Source organism: Plectrocnemia conspersa, unplaced genomic scaffold, assembly GCF_051122295.1.
Source record: "Plectrocnemia conspersa isolate PC_06_02 unplaced genomic scaffold, ASM5112229v1 ptg000010l, whole genome shotgun sequence".
Taxonomy (NCBI): domain Eukaryota; kingdom Metazoa; phylum Arthropoda; class Insecta; order Trichoptera; family Polycentropodidae; genus Plectrocnemia; species Plectrocnemia conspersa.
In genome coordinates this window covers 22,864,116-22,876,740 of record NW_028277174.1, presented here as the reverse complement: position 1 = coordinate 22,876,740, position 12,625 = coordinate 22,864,116, and the positions used below count along the sequence as shown (strand labels likewise).

Genomic DNA, 12,625 nt, shown 5'->3' with positions numbered 1-12,625 from the left:
CAATTATATTAGTAATTTATATTGGTATAATACATTTATATTTCTTATAATTACACATTTTTTTAAATTAAAAATAAAGAAAAATAAAATAAAATAAAAAGTCGCCGTCGCAGTGGGAACGCTGCGAACGTTAGCAAGCGTTCCCACTGCAACGGCGCCATCACGATTTTATTGCTTTTGACGTGAATTTTTGACTTCTGAGAAGTGATAATTGTTTTTGGTCCCCCCTATTGACCAAAATTCGATTTGAATATACTTTGACCAATAATCTCATATCAGAAGTCCATAGTAATATCGGTAAGAATAGCTATCATATTTTTAAAACATGTTATATTGAAGTGCATACTAATTATGGAACAATATGCGAAATGCAACATCTCTTTGTATTTCTTTTTCCGCTTATTTTCTCCTGAAAGATGAGTTGGTTTGGTTTGTATTTTGGACTTGACCTAATGAAAGTTCTAAAACTTGCCCCAACCTGCCCCCCCCCCCCTCCCAAATGACGTTTTTGATGTTTGTGTTGTTTGACGGTCATTCTATCTAAAAATAGTTTCTAAACGACATCCGGGAGTAAGACTTCATTAGTGAATTTACGAATTTCAATCAAGTCATTTCGTGGACATTAGTTGCGATCGAATTCTAAGAAAGAGATGTCGAAGATAGACTTTCTATATTTACATAAGAATTAGTTCATATTCCTTCTTCATAAGCAAGCATTAATAAACCATATATTTTGGACTTATTCTTATCTAACACTCTTATACCGATTAATTGATATCGGATTGGATTGAGCGTTAATTATAACCGTTTCGCATCTGCTCGTTAATTTTCAATTTTTCGGCACTCCACTCAACCGAGGACTTTCTCAGCCGTTCGCCCCTCGAAGACATCTCCCCCAGCTTCGATTCGATTTTCCCGGTTTCCTCGCGAATAATAATAATAATAGTAAGTTTCGGCCATGTTGGGTGCAGTTTTGCCCGTTCGAGGAGGACGGCCGCCGCGTGTGGCCGCGGGGTCGCGATGGGTGGCGCGGGTGGAAATAAGGACGGGGAGGATCGCGCCCCCACCGCAGCCTTCGCCCCCAACCCCTGCCCGTCAGCCGGTGCAGACCCTCGTCGGCGCCCCCTCTGTCCATTTCGCCATACGCCGTTGAGCATTAACGAAAGTCGCGCGCCCGAATTCTGAGATGATTATCGCTCGGTCGATTGTAATGCGATAACGCGATGACCGACCTGCCCGAACGCAACGTTCCTCGCACCTACGTAACGTAGGTATCACTGCGATGAAAGTTTTTAATTGCCCGAAAGTTGAATTATCGCCGGACAAGGGGTGTGCAACCCGCGCGCCCCTTTCTATGTCGTTATACGCGCGCACACTTTGAAACTTTCGCGCTGGGGTCGCTTAATTATCTGGGCGATTTATCGAACGATGAGTGTTAGACGGCGAAAGGACAAAGACAGTGCGGGGTTTGATTGATGAGACAAATTAAGAACGGCGACTAAGCTTTTGCCTCGGATGCGAAAAGGGTTCGGTCAAGATTTCGCACGGTCAATGTATGAACGCACTTAATTTGATTTGAAATTCATCGATATTTGTATTACATTTTATTGACCGATCAGAACTGCTCACACTCAACGCTGATTGGTTGTGATCGATTAGGGTTATTCGAAAATTAAATTCGAATCTATCAATTGACGTTCTGCTGTAATTTTCTAGATCAATGCAAACAATTCTATGTATACATAGGTGCTTATAGAATAGATTCCGCAACTGGATTTCCAAACAAAGCACGGTCGATGAAATCAATAGATGCCAGTTGGAGCACGTTCATATTACTCAATTGATAAGATAAGAAACAAAAAAATATGAATCTTTCAAATGTGGTTGGTTGTGAAATCATTAAACATACATGTGATTGAGGCATAGATCCTGACATTTATAGCTGAAAATTTGTTTGTTCTCGAAATTCTATTGCCTAACAGCAATTTGTACTTTCGCTTCAAGTAACTTTAACTCATAAATCGCCTTAACTTTGTCACGAATATAAATAAACCAGCACGATAGATTAGTGGTGTAAGTCGATGGTTAACACCTGAAAATATAGGTTCAAATTCCATATGTATCCCAATGATTTCTTAAATTTTTTGTGTCTGGTAGATCGGAAAAATAATAATTATAATTCCTAATCTTGAATAATTAAAATTAAGTTATGTCATGCATTTATTGTATTAAAAAATATTTTTAAAAAAAAGCTCATATACATACGTATGAATAAAAAAGTAAATTTGACTTATGATTAATGCTTCTCTCCTAAGCAATTTTATGTTACTTTTATGATGGTATCTCTAATTATCTAATTTATTCGTCTAATTGATCCAGCTAGTTTTGTCTGGTCATATTGGGGCATTTCAAAAAATGACACGCAAAATCAGAACATTCCAAGCCTTCCAAAATGATTGTAAATATCTGATCTTTATGACGTACATTTATACTTATCTCTAACTATTATATTCAATTTAAATAATTTCTTCAAAAGTTAACTTTAAGGCTTATTTTCGCACGCAATTAACATAATTCTACATGTGACAAATAAATATTTTCAATAATTAGAAGGGTTAAAATAAATTTTATTATCTGTAGAAAAAATATTTAATGTCTGTTTTTGCAGTTTAATTAAAAAATAATGTAAATTGCACTTTTGGGTAAAAATAACTTTTGTATGCTATGAAAATCTCATGTTAAGGTATGTAAATTATTTTCTACCATTTAACCATTTTATTAATAGCGCGTTAGGCCAATATTAAAGTCGGTGACTAATATCTGAAATATCTGAGATCGAATCCCATATGAACCCAAGTGCTTTTTAATTTTAATTGTGTCTGGGAGACCGGAAATAGTAATTATTATAAATTTACATAAAAGATCAGGACTTAAATAAAATAAAATTGAAATATAAAACGTGCATAGTGACAACTATTGATTGTAAGCTGTAATAATAGTTTAATAAAATGATTTCGGTTTAATGCCTCACCACTTATATTTAGGTGTTGATTGTGTTTACCCCGTTGCAATGCATTAGGCTGACGTCTGTAATGATTCAACAAAAAAATTATAAAGCGCTTTTCTACTGGGGAATTTTCTAGTATTACTTTAAAGGCAAAATAACAATAAATGAATAATGGGTAATACAATTTTTTTACGAAAATGAGCTGATACAAAATCAAATAAAATTATTCATATACCTTTTTTGTCTTTCCATAAAGTTAAGATAACCAATTAAGGCATTAATATAATAATATTATATTTATGTGATTGGGCAAGAAAGGTTTTCAACACATCAGAATTCATAAAATAAATGCCTAATTACAAGCTTATTTTTAGAGGTCACCTCATTTAATATATATCCTTACTTTAAAGTAACGAACAATTTAAAGCATTTAAAAGTTCAGATGGAAAATTATGCTGCAGGAAATGCGAGTTTCAAATTTTCATGGAATGTAAAACAAAAATGTCATAATTTATTATATCTATAAAATATAACTTCCCGGTGTCATTGATTTGATTGATTACAATATAAGTTTAATGAAGTGGTTAGATATAGTTATTTGCTGTGGTGACTGCTTTGTTTGTTTGTTATCATACGTTTTACTGTTCATCTTTCGAATAATCCGTTTTTTTAATCAAGACACGAATCTTTCACATTTTCATAAATCATATATTCACTGGCAAAGGAAATTGGCAATAAATATTTATTAAATAAGATTATTATATTATATAATCATGTGTGATAATACTGATAATTAAGAGGATGTATTACGATTAACATAATAGTACTTCGCGCATTGTAATGAAGTGCTTTATTAACGTGAAAGTGAAAGAGACAATTGTCGAGAGAACAAGAGCTTATTTATTATCTTAATTATTTTAAAATAGCACAAGAAATGAGCATTAAATATTTTTTTTTCTAATTTGACCTTTTTTATTTAATAGATTAATCATAGCGATCATCACTGATGATATATAATTAAAATGTAACTTCAAATTTAACTTCTTTAAGGAAACAAGCATTTGATTTAGATTCTAAATATAACCTACCTTTTCTTAATTTTAAAGAAGGCCGAAATTGTGGTGTATTGGCATTTCCGATGTAATTTTTACCTGTTAGTTACACACCACGTATAAAAAACGAACTTTTCGCTATAAACCTCTTCGCAAACGACTTTTAGCTCTCAGCTAAAAAGTTTTTCGGTTTCATTTTGAATATTCGATCGCTCTTTTTGTTTTATACACATTTATAAGTATACAAAGATCCGTCCAAATTGATAAGTATTTATCTATTAAAAAATACTTTAAAAAATTAAAGATTTGAGAAGAGAATAAATCATTTTTATACATAGATAATTTTATATACTAAAGCTTAAAATTTTAAACATAATAACGTAGAAATAAGTTTTCATCAGAGAATCACATAATATGTAACTAGTATCATGATATTTCGACGACTACATTGTTACCTTATAAAATACACAGTTTTCACCATGTGGTACTTACACTAAATGTATCTTGATATATGGTTAAAAAATATAAAAAAAAACACAACGATGGTAAAAATCTTAAAATTACAATATACATTGTAATCTCGATTATCTGGATGCTGATTATCCGTACATGAAATCAAATTTGGAATTCATCTAAAGAGCGTTTTGCAATTATGTCTTGCAGAAATGCATCTAGAACTCGTAAAATTATACTTTTGGTGATTTGAAAAGCAACAAAAAAGGATTTTTATTTAAGGGGACTGAAATAAAAAATCTTTCTGTTGATTATTACAAAAAAAAATAACAGATATGTATAGAGCAGGGGTCGGCAAACTGCGGCTCGCGAGCCGCATGCGGCTCTTTTGACGTCAAGATGCGGCTCTCCAGTTCCATGCGCAAATATTAATAATTATTTTCTTTTCAAAACTCATAAAAAAGATTATACCCAAAAAAAAAACTTTAAACAGGATAAAAACACTCAACAGAGAACAGTGAGAATATGTGGACTAGAGAGTATACGGACAGCTGACATTTTTGAAATGTGGCAACACTGTTCTGTTTGTTTAGTTATTGGTGCATATGAATGGTGTTATATGAATAAATATTATTTCATATTTAAAGCTTTTATTTTAAATCAGAAATCAAATTGATATACCTAATCCTAATCAAATACCATAATATTAAAATAAAAATGTTAGTGCTCTTTAAAAACTGGGAAATTTTGTAAATTGTAACTTTTGGCTCTTCCGTCTCAAAAGGTTGCCGATTCTGGTATAGAGAGATCTTCGAATATTGGTTCAAAACCATTTTTTATTAAAACATTGCGGGACCGATGGTATAAAATCAAGACGTACCAGTGAAGTTTATTATTAAGATTTAAGTTTTATTGTTGCGCTTTACTTTTGGCTTATTTAAATTATACATTCACAATGAGTTAAAATTTTACATTTCTTCTACTGAAAGTTTTTCTAAGATAATAGGAAAAAAATCTTTTATTTCTTATAACAAATTCAAAAATTGAAAGAAAACAAAAATTGGCGTCGACGAACAAACTACCTCCGAAATTTCAATCAATCAATTAGACGCGAAGCGCATTCGGCGGCCCCCGTCGTAAAAGAAACGAGCGATTGCGAGCCATTGTTCTCGGCGACGAATTCGCGGATAAGAAAGGAGAGCCAAGTTTTGCCAGAGCTAAGTCGCGTCGTCGCCGCGCGTAAGTGGCGCCACTAGCGTCGCGCTTCTGTACGTGTATGTGTGTATGTGTGTGTGGGTCCGTGCTTCGCTGTGTGTGTTGGTGCGTGTCCGGCCGCGCGGCCCTCCGATAATTATTCACCCGCCGCCTTTTCGCGCCCCCCCTGCCGTCACCATACTACAGCTTCTCCCGCTGCTGCCGCTGCTGGTCAGGGCTGCCACCGAGAAAATTGTTTATTATCATTATTATTATTATTACTACTATCATACTATATTAATATATTGTAAAGTTTACCGAATTGGATTGAAAGTTTTTAAAAATAAAATTGCAATATTATAATAAAAAAAATTGCGCTACGCGCTCACATATTTTTCTACATCTTCTTAAGATAATAACCATCGATATTTTTCTTAAAAAAAATAATGCAGTTTATAAGTAAATCTTCATCTATATATTTTTTAAAGAAAATACAGGTTTTTATCAATAAAACATCGCCAACTTTTTGCGTTGCGCGATCAATTTTATTTCAGAAAAATAAAAGTTTATGCGATAAATATGCATATTAAAGTAAAACTTAAAGTAAGATTTTTTGAATAATTTCTTTGTATTTTATTTTTTGTATACTTCTTTAGCCGTTATTATCATTAACCACAGAAAGCTTCTCCAGTTGATCGTTGTCAGTTTATCTTATTGATAAATTGTTCTTAAAAACGTTTCTGGTAATAGCTGTATTATACATTTCATAAGCAAAAATAATAAAAGTATATTCTTGGATATTTTTAAATCGGTCGGCTAAAGTTTGACATTTATAAAGTTGCCCGTTAACGTAACGTTAAATCGAAATTAATTCACGACAGTCTGTTCTATGCTATTTTCGAACTCGGTCGCCGCGAGCGTATAAAGGAGCGTTTTTATTGTTTACTCTCAAAACCGGACGAACTTTGATTGCCCCCTCAAATCGCTCGATCGGTTTTCCGTAGCAGTAAAATATTCATTCGATCGAGCAACTTCGTAGCTAACTATCTATACACACGCGTCGCAAATATATCATGCCATCCCAAAATAACTGCTCTTCCGCGAATCTGATTGAGCGCGTTTGAAATAATTAAAACCAAGTTTGTGTGTCAGCCATGGAATAGATATATTGCGGGGCGGGCGTGACGTCACCCTCGTGAAAATCGCCGGACGCGATCAAAGAACGCGACCAAGGGTTGGTCCCAAGAGGGATACGGTGGGCGAGGAGATAGGGTCGAGCGGACGATCGATCTCGCCGAGGCAGACCTGCTTGCCATTGCTGCTGACCCGCCATTGATAAATAGCTAAAATCCAGAACACCTCCCAAATTCTGAGCTAACGGCGCCCCTTCTCTATCCACACATAGTAGATTCTAGCAGCTACCCACCTACCGACGAGAACTAGGTTGCCAATTTCGAACCGAATAATCGATAGGGGTATATATTTTCAAAAAGATCTAGTATCAGCACATCAACTTAAATCTGAGCCTCGTGGTCTTTCTTTCGTGTCCGTCTCCATTCTACTAGAACCTAGAACATGTCGATATCTGCAGACAAAGAATGTCTAATAATCTTCTTAAAGCGACCCTCTTTTTCAACGTATTGCTGAGAAAGATTTTAAAGAAACTAACACTTAAATGTTTCAGTTCTTACAGCAAGATAAGATAAACCCAAATATATATAGTATACAATTCATACTTAAGCAATCGGTATACTCGTAAATTAAGTAATCGTTGCAGTAAACGCAGCGTTGTATTTTGCAGGGCGATATCCGCTTTATTATCATTATCCGTTCATATTTAATATTTTTATTTTTCACTTAGAAATTATAATTATAAACTAGATTGCATCAGGGACGACATTTGTGGAGGGGGAGGGGCATTACCCCCCCCCCCAAGAATTTGTCCAGAAAAATGCATGATATATGTATAATGAAACACTATGAATCTAAATGAAAGCAAAATATTAAAAAAGAAGACCACTGACTGGCCATCTTTTGCACCTTAGAAAATGTTGAAATGATGTCCCTGATTCTAAACCAGAAATTCTCGGGTTAACCCTCAAAGAAAATCTAAAAAGATATGTCATTTCAGTGACAGTACATATAACGAAATATATTTTCACCATTAAATATATATTTTTACTAGTGAGAATATAACTTACCTGGCAGGTGCTAGTAAAATTATATGATTTCAACTTTTCTATGTGGTAATATATACTTATAATTATATATTTACATCCAATATATAAATGTTACAGTAAATATATATTTTTCAGTGTAGTTATATTTTCACTAGTGAAGTCCAAATAATTTTCACCAGTAGATAATAATTTCTACCAGTGAAAATACAATTTATCTGATAGGCACTAGTAAACTTATATTCTGCTCTAAAATTAAACGCAATTTGACAGTTGGGAAATGTACATTTGCTGTTCAAACCCAAGCCTAACCTATACGAATTAACCAAACCGTCAAACGTCGCATCTCGCATGTTACTCCATAGTTTGTTTGTTTACACTATGTTTTAGAAATATGATCTTTACCGATATTACTACGAATTTCTGATGTACAAGTGTAGGTCAAAGTATATTCAAATTAAATTTTGGACAATAGGAGGGCGCAAAAACAGTTCTCACTTCTCAGAAGTCAAAAATTCACGACAAAAGCAATAAAACCGTGTCGGCGCCGTCACGGTTTTATTGCTTTTGAGATGAATTTTTGATTTCTGAGAAGGAATAATTGTTTTTTGCATTATTCTATTGGTCAAAATTCGGTTTAGATATGCCTTATTCACTTATTGTAAGTCGTAGCATTATTATAAAAGTCTAAATATGAGCGTTTCCACTGCGACGGTACGATTTTATTGCTTTTGACGTGAATTATAAGCAGAGACCCTCTTGAATTCGGTCAGAAAATGCATGTGATTTAATGAAATACTATGCATCTTAATGAAATATTAAAAAATAATCCTCCGACAAAAAGCTGTTTTCATTTCCCTAAATTCAATTCCTAATAAAATTTCCTTTCAATACATGTTCGAAAAATATTCTGAAATTCTTTCAGAAATTTATGTCCCTAGTCTTTTATGTGCTATAATTAGAGCAGAGCTTCTAAATTTTTGTCACAAAAACAGCTGAGTTTACATCTAAAATATTTAAAATAGCATTTTATACAGATAAATCTAGCTGCTTATTACGGCCAGACTTTCTCTGTTACTACATTAACAAAAAATATAGTTTTTTTTAAAATACCATGAACAATTTATATAACAAATTAAAGTTTAATTTCTTCTACTTTAAAATATCATAAATATAATGTTAAGCACGAAACTCAAATTTAAACCAAATAAATACATTATCAATATATGCAATTAAAATTTTTTTTTTAATATTTTGTTAAAAAAATCAACTATATCTTAAAAATGAATCTATCGCGGAAGAGGAGGGGGGGGGTAAATGATAATTAAGCATAATATAATTTTTGTTACAGAAAGAAATGCAAAATTGTTGCTTACTAAACTGTCCTAATTCCGAAACTCATCCGAACAATCTGGAAATTTTAATCATTTTATTATTATCCACTTAAGTGTCACTCAATATTTTCATAGGTAAATCATTTTTGTACAAAAATATTAGGTTCTTAAATAAAAGGCAATAACTATAAATATTTTCAAATATTATTTTTTGCAATGTAATACTTTATTTTCCACTTAACCATTTAAACTTGTTTTTAATTTAAAAAGAAGTAATTGACTTATAGAATGGATTTAATTTGTATAATATTTTTTTATATAAATATGGTATTGGGGTTACACAAAAGTGTAAAAATATTTTATTTATAACGCCATTAACATATTTTTGCTTAATGCGAGAAGTTCATCTGTCCATACAAAAAAAACGGATTACGAATCTAACAGCACGTCAACATCGAGGCAACAAGCTCCTCAATGTGGACAACTTGAAAAAATGACTGAAGAGATCTAAGCGTTTCGTATTATAACATATAAACTTTGGACGCCAATGGGTGAACATGCTTAAGACATTAAAAAATATTAAATGATTAATTAGTAAAATTAATTGTTGGGTATGTGAAAAGACCAGTTTTAATAATAAAAGAAAAAATTAACACATTTTTTACATCTAGTACATATAAGATAAAATCTTTTTATGTGTCTTTCATCTATAATAATGCAGACATTATTCTTAAATTAAGACCATTTTTTCTAATCCTCTAAGGTTTTTTTATAATTTGTTTTTTTTTTATGTGATAATTAAAATAAATTTTAGTCTTAACTGATTTTTTACAACATTTTTAGTTATGTTTCTATATGTTTTGTTGTTAAGCTTTATTATAAATAGTTAAATAAATAAATATTTTACTTTCGCTGTGTCTTGGTTGAGACAAATCTGTAAAAAATACATATAAATTAAGCAATTTATTATTTCTGAAAAATACTTAAATTTTAATAATATAAATTTAATTTAAACTACACTAAAATATTTTTAAATTTTATTAAATCATCAAAATATTTTTACAAACATATGCATTTTTAGATAAAAATAAACATAACTTAATGTGTTGTGTTTATTATATTATTTGTGTATAATCTAAACCAATAAATATTTGTATTTCTTCTTCACATCCTCCAAACTCTCAAAATGTACTCCTAAGTAAATAAAATATTCAACCTGCCAAAATTTTATATACAATTGTGCCAGCCTTTATTTATGTTCAACGAGCGTTAATTTTTATAGATACAATATTTATATTTTAACAATTTTGGAATTCACCTACAATTGGTGCAATTTTCCACACTTAAGTGGAAAGTTAAGTGGAAAATGATCGATTTTCGATCGACTCGGTATAAGTTCGTCTGAACTCTCGATTGTTCTTTGTCGGAAACAACGTGGTAGGAAATGCTAATCTGAAAAAAGTTCTGACTAGATATTTTGAAGTGAGGGTAGTACGTCGTGATCGGTTTTATATATCCTCTTAGACCTAGGATAGGTACGGATAGACTTTCGGTCATCTTGCCAATGCGATGATTCGGGGGCGGAAACAGACTATTTGTTATTATATATTAACTATCTAGTTAGACACTTAATATTCGTAGTAAATAATGAGGATTATTTATTTTCGCAACGTGATTTTTATACAAACATTAAAACTAAAATGTCAATTTAGCAAAACCATACTACTACTTTGGCTGTGCAACGCGAAATTTTCGAATATTTCATTCATAAACTGTTATAGTCTATTTTTAATTTAAAAATCCAATAAATTATTTAGTAAATAAACCTAAGAGATAAAAAAATTATACGTCCTCGATCGACGTCTTTCGACCATTGCTTTTTATCTCCACATTTTGGAAGAGTACAGTTATCTGCTCTTCGTTACTGACTAAAATTTGGTATCATCTGAGAGTCATATGCTGGGTGTTTTATTCTTACTGTTCACTGTATTTTAGATAAAGTTGGTTTATTTAAAAGTATCTATATTTCATATTGACAGCCATACAGAATTGTATCACCTGGTACTGTGTTACGACGACGAAGAGGCAACTCCTTCGAACTATCTATTCTTCTCGTATCTTTGATGAAGTCGGCAGGTTTTGAAGCGTTCGTAGTCGTCGGTCGAGCTACCAAAGAAAGATGCTTGGCCATCACCGACATGACACCATATCCCGAACCGATTTCGTCGATCGACGAAGAAGTAAGCTTTCGTTTTATGCTTTGTTTTGTTCTCGTGTACGCTTAAAAATGTTGTTTTGCCATCGAAGCCCGCGGACGGAGTCGCGTGCGATGAAAAAGCCAACAGCTACACAACTGCTCCCATTGCGAACTTTGAAAGTCAACATTTGCTTCGACGCGAACGACAGCGCTTGCAGAAACTCTTCGACCAAGAAATTTCTAAAGCTGAGGCTAGCGCTAAAATCGTGGAGGTATTTTAATAGACTTGAAACTTGAATTGAACGTGTGGAATCTTAAAATTCGATGACATTTAAGGAGATCGAAAGGCCGCCAAATGATGAACTGCGCGGGTGGAGGATTCACTCGTGGGTGTTAATTCGCTCTAAGGTCCACGATTTCCATTCGAAGACGAAGGTTCCATTTTACATAGAACCGGCCACGGGGACTAGATATGAACTGAACGAACCGGAGTATCTGTCTGTCGAGAGCGTCTACGATCATCGCAACTATTACGTGTGTACTTGTTTTTATTTACAATCTTGGCAGTAATTGGGAGAGATTTCACTCGAGCTATGATTAAAGGTCAACCTGAACGTAGACGCCATGCCGATCGAGTTCAATTTGGATGATAGGAGCTGCTGGGAGCGTTTGTTATGCCAAGAATCGGTCGGAAATGAGGAGGCGAACAGGCTTCTTCAAAATGATTCGGAAACGGTAGCGAAGTATCTCGATATGCCTGCTAGTTGGGTTGAAAAGTTTGATATAGCCCCTACTGGTTTGTAGATACATACATAAATGTTGATAGTCAACACTATTTTAAAAAATGTTTTTTTATAAATCAGATATTGAACAACGTTATCCAAACGAGAAGAAAATAGTTCGCTATAAAAAGTGTATTTTGGAAAAATACGCCTCTTATTCTAGAAACGATGGCTTAGTGAAAAAGGTTTCATATTTCCAAAATTATGATTGTACGCGCCCACTTGATTGGTAAGGATTTTAATTTAGTCAATATAAATTGAAATTGTGTTGTCTAAAGCTTAAATAGGCAATGTACATTAATCCGCTAATTATATCATTTTTCAATACACATTAAAAAACGATAAGCATTTTCTAATTTAAAATAAAAGGTGAATATCACCCGGCGCTGTGTATTTATGTAATAAACACAAAGGGTAGATGAAAGCTCA

The 12,625-nt window shown here is 32.8% G+C and overlaps 1 protein-coding gene across 6 annotated transcripts in view; it reads left to right on the top strand.

Moving 5' to 3' along the window:
* Positions 1 to 12,625, top strand: part of lobo (coiled-coil domain-containing protein lost boys) — an 88,187-nt gene that overhangs the window by 73,184 nt on the left and 2,378 nt on the right. For 5 of the 6 annotated variants that reach the window (XR_015810901.1, XM_088193893.1, XM_088193894.1 and 2 more), the window contains 5 exons: positions 11,257 to 11,457; positions 11,525 to 11,686; positions 11,751 to 11,948; positions 12,018 to 12,210; positions 12,278 to 12,425. Coding sequence is in view for 5 of the 6 variants with exons in the window: in XM_088193893.1 (XP_088050019.1) it covers positions 11,257 to 11,457; positions 11,525 to 11,686; positions 11,751 to 11,948; positions 12,018 to 12,210; positions 12,278 to 12,425 (902 nt within the window). In the remaining variant the exon portion in view is untranslated. Of the gene's footprint in view, positions 1 to 5,808; positions 5,938 to 11,256; positions 11,458 to 11,524; positions 11,687 to 11,750; positions 11,949 to 12,017; positions 12,211 to 12,277; positions 12,426 to 12,625 lie in introns of those variants that run through there. The other variant, XM_088193897.1, reaches the window with a different exon arrangement.